Genomic DNA, 10,419 nt, shown 5'->3' on the forward strand with positions numbered 1-10,419 from the left:
CTTAGCACTTAGCACTCTGAACAGCTTTAGATGGGGTCCTAACATCAATACTTTCTAAAAACTTCAGAAAAGTTTAGAAAAGATTTAAATCAGGAAGAATCTAATGAGAAAAATCTAAGAATCTCCTAAGAATATTGCCTAGCATTCAATTCGGATTTGAAGGCTTTGAAACAGCCTTTAGACCTTCATAATCGGCACTACATTCACACAAACTATAACTTAACAGTTAAATGATTAGACAAAATATTATAAATCCAAATAATTAAGCAGGGGGCATTGGGGGGGACTTCAATTCATGAGCCCAGTATTTCCAAAATCCTGGATATGGACCAGATCTTTGTATTATTACTGATAGAAACAATCAATGATTAAATTAATTACATATAATGCACATCCCTACTACAGCCCATCACAGCCAAACTCCTACTGTTTGGGTAGTTATCAAATCTTTGGGCTACAAGATTAAACTCCATAAAGACGACCATCAGTCCAATTTACAGCTTTCTAGCTGGGGGGAGGGTTGGGGTAGTGATATTGAAGAAATGACAATACAGGAGACTGTAAATGGACAATCTTGAAGTTATGTTTCTCCCTGCTTCCTGTGTTTGACCTAAGCTACGATAAAGTTGTCCCAAACCTAGAGCATTTTTGCACTGATCTATACTGGACTTTTCTTTAAAAAATTTTCTTGCATGTGTTATGGTGTAATGCAGTACTGGCAGGCGGTACTCACAGCCATGATGCGGCTGGGTGTGTGTATCATGGATCTGGAACTGAAACCATGGGTAGTGGTAAATCTCTTTGGATCAGGAAGGCTGTAATCTAGATAAGAGGAAGAAAGATAAAAGATTATTGTTTTTGGACATTATCCCAGTGTGTCAAAAATTTAAGATTTAATATTTGTAGTCAGAATGTCACCTTGTCTGACTTGCACTGATAGATAGGAGAAGTTACCTAAACTTTTAATCTCTATTACTAATGAGAGGGAAAAAAAATCATTACGAGATGTCTTGACTTCTCGATAACAATGGTTCAGTGACTCTCCAGGTTCAAATTGCATCAGGGTACTTGGACTCCATTAGACTCGCTTGTACATCCACTTATTATTATTTTTGCAATCGTAAAAGTGATTGTACGGACTAAACCTCCAACTGTGGAAAGGTGATCTTTTTTATCTTTTTTATTTGTGAAGGTTAAACAAACAGGTGATTTAACATACAGTGACATCAGTACTGGGCAAGTTACTTGAAAACTGTAATCAATTACTCATTACACATTACTCACTGAAAAAGTAATCTAAATACTAATTACTAATTACTCAGCAGCAAAAGTAATGCACTATATTAATTGTTACTTTACTATCATTACGCTGCTTGGCTCTGTCAAAGGTGCCTTTAAACAACTCCAAATCCTCCACACCCACATCATATCATTGGTATGTAACATGCGTAACGTTAGAAATAGAAAACAACCATATGACTTTAAATAAACAGGCATTACTAAAATTTGGAGGGATCTACAAATCATCCAGCAGCAGCTATCTTAGCTTTGGTGACTGCACACAGCTCTCCAGAAGTCCCGACCTCAGAAGCGTTGTTATACACACTCTAACTCTTAAAAAAAATAGCTACCACACAATGATGGTCACTGATTCTCTGTGATTTTCTCTGCAATCCCACAGAACAGATAACCTTTGGCTATCGTCTACTTTGACAGACAACATAAATCAGAGATTTGATGAATGTGTCATAGAGCAGTGCAGAAGTCTAGATCTTTACAAAAACTTGCAAATACACTTCTGACGCATACACAGTTATTTTCTTTTTTTACATTTAACCAGTTTACTTGCATTTTGAGGCAGCAATGCCCAAAGACATCAAACTGTTACAACCATTGTTCCACTAATGTCCCATCAGTGCAATCCTTACCAATAGTTTACCGAAGCCTTCTTCTTTTTAAATATACATTACGTTTAATATTTCTATTACTTGTGCCGCAGTGTCAACCATGTTCTAGATCGAAGAAAGAAATCTTGAACACCTGTTTGTAACTTATCAAGTATGATATGAAATTCAGTAAGAGAATTCATTGGCAATGATACTGCGTCTTTAGGGCTCCTTGCTGCTGATAGAGCAGCGAAGAGGGATTAACTTTTTGGATTACATGACACTCGAGCTGGGGGATAGGCTACTACAAAATTACCGCAGCAACAGAACCGCGGGAAAAAAAGATAATGCGAGACAAGTGGCAGTTAAATTTCAGGGTAAAATTGAGGTTTATGCTGTTAAAGATATTTTCGGCCAAGAAAGATGCAAATTAACATGAATTCAGAGACTTTATTTAATAAAAACTTGAGCATTCAACCCATTTATTAAAGAGATGTGTAGGAATAGTGCCCTATTAATAGCAGCAAATCTGAGATCCACCGACGGGGCCTTGAAACTGCTGGCGTTGGGGTGGTGGAGAGGCAGCATAGACTGCAATGACAGCAGACAGAGACAACATAGGTAAGGTAGTTTAAACATTCTTCAGTTAAATCATCATCGGGTGATTGGAAAGCCCGTGCACAGAACCCAGTAAAATCACCTGGTGGGGGGGGTGGCAATTCCGAGTGGCTGAGAATGTATACCAGCAAGAGAAATATTAGATTGTAATATGAGAAAGACTGTATTATGTAAACAGTCATTGGGCAGAACTACTCTAGGACAGATGGATTCACAGTACACATACAGATGGAAATAATGTACACAGACTAGGGATGCCCCACTAATAGTCGACCAAGTTTTGACAGGTTGGTTGGTCGCAGGAAAAAAAAATCAAATTCTACAGGAAGTGGCGACACTCAGTCAGCCATGGAGAGACATCGTTTACACGGCTGGTCCTTGTGGTTATTAGAGAGTAATTACATATGTCGGGCAGGAAATCCAAAGCATAGGAGTATTTTGAGAGGGTAAAGGACGACCCCAAGACGTTGACATGCAAACTCTGCAGGCAAACATTCGCCTTCGTTGACCTCAAACATAATAAATAATTAAATTAATATAAACGTGCGACAAGAAATGTTGATGAAAGAATCTTATATAGATTGCACACTGTAACTACATGTATGAATACTTTCAGACTATAGCACATTATACTGTAAAACATTATATAAATGAGTTGCTCTGAATTTAACAGAGAGAGTAGAGTGATGGGGGTGGGGGCCCCTCCAGTTCAGCAGCACGGAAGGAAAGAGGGTGGAGGTGCTGCCGGGAGGGGAGCTGCACTGCATTCCTGAACATAAGAATCACCAGGTCAAAGGACAGGGAAGGTATGCTCATGCACGACCACAACAATAAGAAGAACACACACAGCATTTAACCAACAATATATTGAATATAACTGGTATCTCTTATCACACAACAACAGAACCACCAGATCACAGAAGCCATTACATGTGAGGCCTCTAAGCTAAGATTTTTTTGCACAAATTTTTCCATTTTATCCCATTTGAAGTTTCAGTATCTAAAGGAATTCTCCCGTTTTCAAATCGAATCTCTATCTCATTCAGCAGTGGGAGTAATTATTAATACTTGGTTTGAAGTTTGTCCATCCTGTCTCTGTTCCTGAAAGAAGAAATCAAGAGCACCCAAGCTTGCCCATGTGGTGAGGTTTTTGTCAACATCAAATAGTACAACAGCTCTCTCCACTGCCACTTGAGGTGATGGACAAATCCAGGGCAAGGGGTACAAGCATGCAAAGCTGCTTATCAAACATCCCATTCAAGTCAGAGCAAGAACAGCTATGGGCCGTGTGGTCATTTAGTGGAAAGTACGTCTATGTAACATTTCTTTGGCCCATTATGAAAGGACAGGTTGCAAAACTAAGAAGAACAATTCAAAGTATCACATATTACTATTTACACAATCACAAATTAAACTATTTGGGTCAAACATATATTCAAAGCTCAGAAGTCATCTATGTGATAATCATGTGTGCAGCCATTTTGGGGTAGACACTAGGATTAACTGTCCATGTCCATCTACTTATAAAATAAATGTGTATCTACTAAAACTGGAGTGTCTTATTCTAGCATTTAACAACCATTTTGACTGGCACTTAACATCATGCTAATGGTGTGCTTTTTAAATCAAGTTGTAGAAGACTCACGGAATATGTTCTTTCTGGATGCTGATCATTTTTCTAGGCATCCAGTGTTTTTTAAGTAAAAGTCGTATAAATTATAGCAATTATCTAGATATTTCTATCAGGGTGTAGTCTCAATTCTATCATATTCACAGTATGTCTTTTAGCTGTTCACTGAAGGTCTTTGAATCACATATCCACTGCATGAGAAACATACAACAAAGAAACATAGACAAATGGGGAAAAAAGTTCTCTTTTTCCTGGTTGCCTAGGAGTATAAGAAATACATAGCTGATCTGATTACTGATAAAATATTAAAATCTTATCAAGAACTTGGCACACATTTGACCTAAAAGATAAATCCATCTTCCGGAGACATTTGCAAATAAAGAGTAGTTTGGGTCATAAAAACGTACATAACAAAAACATTCATGTGCCATGAGAATCCCAGAATACAGGAGTACTGCTATCTGAAGTTTCAGTATGTTTTTAAGCAACTTCTCAGTCAAAGTTTTATGACTGTGATAAGCCCATCTCTCAAGATCACACTGTTTATCTTTGAATTCTGACAAAGAAGTTGCCTTTCAATTATTTATGTGTGCAGCTCCTCTCTTTCACTAAGATTCATCATTGGGCCTTTCTCAACACCATGTTTTCTAAATACTTTCCAGTGTTGTCATAAACCCATTTTCTACTAAAGCTCCAGTGCTTGACCCATTATATAAAAAACAAACAAACACTTGAACTCGAGTCTAACCTTCATACACAATATCCAGATGCTTCTAACCCTCTCCATGTTAATTAAACCCCACAATGCTAAAGTGTGGGATGAAAAAAACAATATTGTGACAATACTTGGGGCTAAAATGTCCTAAAGATTTTTTTTAAAAGAGGTTCATATGACATAAAAAACAGACAGTTATGCATCCGGGGAACTTTTGTGGTGACTTTTGATCAACAAAATCCACCTACAAGCACCTTTACACCTCTCTAATTAACATGTTATGTCTTGTTTGTTAAATTCATACAGAAAGCGACAGGGCTTCATGGACCAGACTCATTATCGTTTTCCTGGAGTCTTGTTATCTTACCATGAAGATACCAGGACACCAGCGGAGACCCCAGTAGATAGACGGCAGGCAGATTTTGTAACATTTGGACAGAGCCCAGTTAGTTTACTGTCCCCACATCCAGTCTTCATGCTAAGATAAGTTAATTGGCTGCTGGCTGCCGATTAAAAATTAGCGTACAGACCTGAGCGTGTTATAAGCCTTCCCATCTAACTCTCTGAAAGAAAGTGAATAGCCATATTTCCCAAAATCTCAAACTGTTGCTTTAACATTCTGCCCTGACTTGTTGAAGAAAGCCCGGAGTGTCCAAAATTGAAAAAGTTCATCCTCTGGGGCACATGAATGTGCAGTATATTCAAAAAATCATCAAAACAAAGGGGATAGGATTGTGTAGAGAAGAGACTCCTGCTATAATGCTGGATTGAAAGTTTGATATTATCCTTGTTGGTTAGGATGGTAGCATTCCCTGCTCATGTCCTTATGCCCTTTGCTTCTTATCTCAACTTAACTGCAACCTGAACTTTTTTTCCACAACAGTTGTGGATAAAATGGATCAGATGTTTTAACAACCTTTTAAACTTGGCAGTTTTCATTACCTCAGGCAGTGAAATAAAAACTCTTCTACAGTGTTTTTCATAATTACTTGGACATAGTCACAAGAAAAATCTAGGTTAAAAGACAGGGCTCTGGGTTTTTGCCAGTATATCTAGAATGCTTTATTTTAGGCCTCATGTCAATAAACTCTACAAATCTGGAGGGCCAGAAAAGCGGAAACTGGTGAAAAAAAATTCTGTTCTAAATGGTGAAATATGCTCTCTGTTTCTCTGATGCAAATCCCTCAAATTTCAAGGCCCAATGGAAAACATCAGACACAGGAGCTCAGTACAGATCAGTCTAAAATAGTCTCCGATAACATGTTGTGAAGAGGAGATTGGAAAGGAATGTTCCACATGCAAGGTGGTCAATGAGCGTTTTGAGAGGGGGGGAGGGGGTCGAGAGCTAGAGGAGTCGACATCCCTGTTCATTCACACCCAACCGCACAAGCATCTCCTGTGACAGGACTTATTTTTTGCCCCACTCATCCTCTCCTTTCATTTTAATTGCGGCTGGACTGCATCCAGATTACACTGAATTCAGACCACAATGTGTGGACTTATCCAATTTTGCCAGTCCTCTTTAGGCTCACTCAATTCCACTCAACCTCAAATGTCACACAGAACAAATTCCAAACTGAGTTCACAACAGGTGATGTGCTGCCTTTGATGACATGACAAAATTTTACTTCTTTAGGCTATCTGAAGATAAAAGCCACGTCACCCTAAAATCAACTAAAATATCCTGACCTAACTTTTAACGGTATACCAGTGGTTTTGCATGTTTAGTATCAGCCTATCAAGCACAAATCACATATACTTTCCATCAAAGTCAGTCTGCTGCTTCGTTTGAAAAAAAATTGAATGCTTATCACAACAACAATAAACATTTGGGTGGACCCATTGTTACTTTAAGCTTTCATTCCACTCCAAAAGTGGAAGTTAGGTAGCCTAGCTTGCTAATGTTAGCACTGATTCCCACTAGATGTTACTTTTCGTTATGTTGTTTCAAAATCTGCAGAGAACTGAATTGTTGAACTCCTGCACAATGCGCAGCGCTGCGGTTGTTGTGTTTGTCCCACCGCCAGCTGGCACCCTGGCACACTTACAGGAATGTTATTTATGTATTTGTGTGTGTGTGTGTATATATATATATACTGTATATGGTATTATGTAAAGGAGATGTGATGGCAAATGACAAGACCATCAAAACTAACAGCAACGTGTCTTGGTTTGGCTTTAAACACAAAGTTATATTTTTAAACATTTATTGGTTCTCTTTCACGTATGTACTTTGAGTACATGTAATTGCAGACTCTTGAGACTTGAAGCCATCATCATCAGTCATCAATCACAGTGAATCCAGGGTGCTTTTGTCAAGACTACGTTAAGGTCGGGAGGTATTGCTGTGCAGCCTTTTGAATTCATTCCACAAATTCATGGTAACCATCGGCTGTCTACAGTGGAGGAAAAATACATCAAAAAATCTAAACTTATACTGCACGCTTTCAAAAACGGTCAGCAAAAATGTAGGTTACATGTTTTGTAGTAAAGAGGCTTCAACTTGCAAAAACACTGTTGTCCTTGTACACATTGTCCTTTAAATCCTTCAACAAGAAAACGTCTTTATACTGTAGGTGTAATGGAAATTTCATTGTTATTTAACAAAAACAGGAGATTCAGTCTATTGAAAAGCAATCTGCTCTGACTAAGAGATATCCAGCTACTCACTATAGTAATGAAAGAAGATCTTACACAAGCTTACATGCAGCTTTCAGACAACATCCTGACTCCCTTGTGGGTCAAGCTGAGGTCCTATCGACAGAGGCAGGGGTAGCGGTAGTACGGGGGAGGGATTGCTCCTTCCTCTCCTGTACTTTCCTAATGACTTTCCAGCCTGCCATCCGGCCCGCGCTGAGACAGATGTGTATGACCTGATCTTTGCAGGCTGAATGGCTACTATCATAAAACTGTACAAATTTTACATATGTCACCTGATCTTCGATCTATGTGCCTAATGTCACTTTTATAACTTTTGGGTCATACTTTCTTAATTAATGGAAAAGCTGTTCTTGTTCAACATGTGAACATATATAACCAGAAACCATCCTGACTGGAACCTGTGAAGTCATGACTTAAATTTTCCATAGTGAGGAAAAAAAAACAGGAAATGACCAGTTGCAGGTGCTCATAGTGCACAAATACAAATCTGTGCAGAAACTGAACAATACACAAGGATCAACAAATATTCTGACCTTATTAACATACAGACGGGTGACAAATTAAATGTAAAACCAATAGGAAGTATCGTAGTAAGGTGTTGGGCCACCACTTGCCACCAGAACAGCTTCAATGCGCCTTGGTTGACTGTATTTTCATACTCGTCGAACCCTTCAGTGACCCCTCTTGCCCTATGGGTTGGGGCTCTCTTTATTTCTTCATTGAGTCATGATTTTTTCTAAATTAAAAAAAAGTCACGATGAAGAAAAACTGAAAAATTATCAGTTTCCTGCAAACTGTCTGAGTAACATATTTTCCCACATCTGTCATCGGCTGGTGTTTTGTGTTCAGAGGACTGTTCCCAACTGTATGAATAATCGTGTTGTCGCTTTATGTGTATTCATTCTGCACAGCATGGTACATGACATCCCATTTGGTATGCAATTGGCTTTGGTTCGGTACACCCTGTGAACAGAAGAATTACTGTTACATTGTCAAATTAGCCTAATTCTCTCCAATCAGGCCTACACCTTGGCAAATGCAGGGGCGGAAGCAAATTCAAGCAGCAGAAACATTGCATTTCTCGTAAGGCAGCTGGACAGGATCTCTCATGAGACCCTCCACGCCTCCTAAATGCCCACTTCTGTCCCAACTTCTTTTACCTTTGAGTTTACAGCGCAGGTTTTTTTCAAACCCAAGCCAAGATAACTCCCGATGACATTGTCAGGGCTGTTTGTTTCAACCCTGGACAAATTCTGGGTTGGAGTTGTTCTGTAATAGCAATGGAGCATTATGCAATTCCAGAGTTTTGGTTACTTTCTTCTTTATGACCATCTGCCAAGATTTCAGTGTAGCAGTTTACACCGTAAGAACTGTTTACTGGTTTCATTTTCCAAAGTAAATGAGTAAATTCTTGTTTTTCCAACCAAAATGTAACCACCCCAAAAACCCCCAAACTTTCCCAAGCCGCAGATTGTGTGTCCTGTCCTCAGTAAATAACAACAGGAATTTCTTGATTTTCAGGCAACTAACGTGACGGCAGACAGACAACAAGTTGGTGAACAGACAGGAGCGCTTAGCAGCTTACATTCATCACGCGGCCAGACCCTTCCAAAAGCTCCATGTTGCTCCGAATCTTCTGCATGTGTAAAAACAACAGACAACTATTGGCTGACGCTTGATGATAATATGTCATTGCTGTGTTTACAAGTTGTTCCACCGTGCCAAAAAGACCATCCTTTCAGCTTCGAGCCCTCATTTCAGCTGTGAAAATCGGTTCACTCGGACATAGTTGCCATTCACAGCCCAACTTTTGTTTCCAAAGAGATCAACTTTATATTACCTTTGCAAGAAAGTGAGAATGAAATTAGGAAACTAAATGTTATATTGTTTTGTAACTGCAAGAACCAATTAAGAGTGTGGTCTCCAGGCAGCTCCCATAAATTTGCTACAGAACTGACAGACAACTCACTTTCAAGCACACTCCCTAACCCTGTCTGAACTTTCTCCTAACCAATTTATATTTATAATATTAATTCTGCCCTTCACTTCCGTATGTCAGCATTTTTCAAACATGACCAGTGACCCTCTCTGTGTATTATTGCCTTATATTTATTTATCAAACCATAAAAAATATGATTTATGAATAAATAGTAGGCAGCAGCTTGAACCCGTCCAAACAACATGTGTCTAGTGACACACGCAGTGGGGCCCAAAGCCCTTAGAGCACTTTCCCCATTCTACTGAATGGGTGAAACACACACAACCTTTCCTCTGACCGAGAGAGCCATTGTGGCCCCATGGTATTATTAATGTAGCATTTCGCTTACGCTATATAAAGTAGATATACAGCGGCTACGAAAAGTGTACAGACCCCTCCGCTTTTGGCACATTTTATTGTGTAGTAGATTTAATTTTAAATGGATAAAACTGCCATTTCTGCCCATCAGTCTACGCTCAATAAGCCATAAAGACAAAGGGAAAGCATGTCTTTAGAAATGTATTGCACAATAAACAATAAATACATTTCTACTCTATTATCCTTTCTCAGTTTTCCACTTTCCATGCAGCCAACTTTTTAGCAGGATGTGGCTCACCTGTCGGTCCGAACAGCGAGTCCTCCAGCCTGGGCAGGGAGGATGACTTCTTCTCAGCTAGCCGCATCCGGACCTGCTCCTGGACTCTCCTGGCTTTGGCCGCAGGGTCCGGAGACGGGCCGTCCGAGGGGACCACATAAGCGGTGCAGGAGGACTTGGGCTGCAGGGCGGACAGGAGACAGCCCTCCGCCACCGCCACACTCATACTCGCAGCGGGGAGATCGACTACTTCGGCCGGGCAGAAGGGGGGGAGACGCCTGGTCCTGCAGCGGGCGCGGCTCGTCTGAAGAGAGGCTCAGTCGTGTCAGTGTCCGC

The 10,419-nt window shown here is 39.8% G+C and overlaps 1 protein-coding gene across 2 annotated transcripts in view; it reads right to left on the minus strand.

Annotated features, from left to right (window-relative positions):
* Positions 1 to 10,419, minus strand: part of LOC120804262 (plakophilin-3-like) — a 41,834-nt gene extending 31,415 nt beyond the window's left edge. The window contains exons 1-2 of one of the 2 annotated variants that reach the window (XM_040153641.1): positions 10,105 to 10,419; positions 734 to 822 (exon numbers count right to left, since the gene is read on the minus strand). In XM_040153641.1, the coding sequence (XP_040009575.1) occupies positions 734 to 822; positions 10,105 to 10,309 (294 nt within the window). In that variant the 5' untranslated portion in view covers positions 10,310 to 10,419. The remainder of the gene's footprint in view (positions 1 to 733; positions 823 to 10,104) is intronic. The other variant, XM_040153722.1, reaches the window with a different exon arrangement.

Source organism: Xiphias gladius, chromosome 1 (assembly GCF_016859285.1).
Source record: "Xiphias gladius isolate SHS-SW01 ecotype Sanya breed wild chromosome 1, ASM1685928v1, whole genome shotgun sequence".
NCBI lineage: Eukaryota > Metazoa > Chordata > Actinopteri > Istiophoriformes > Xiphiidae > Xiphias > Xiphias gladius.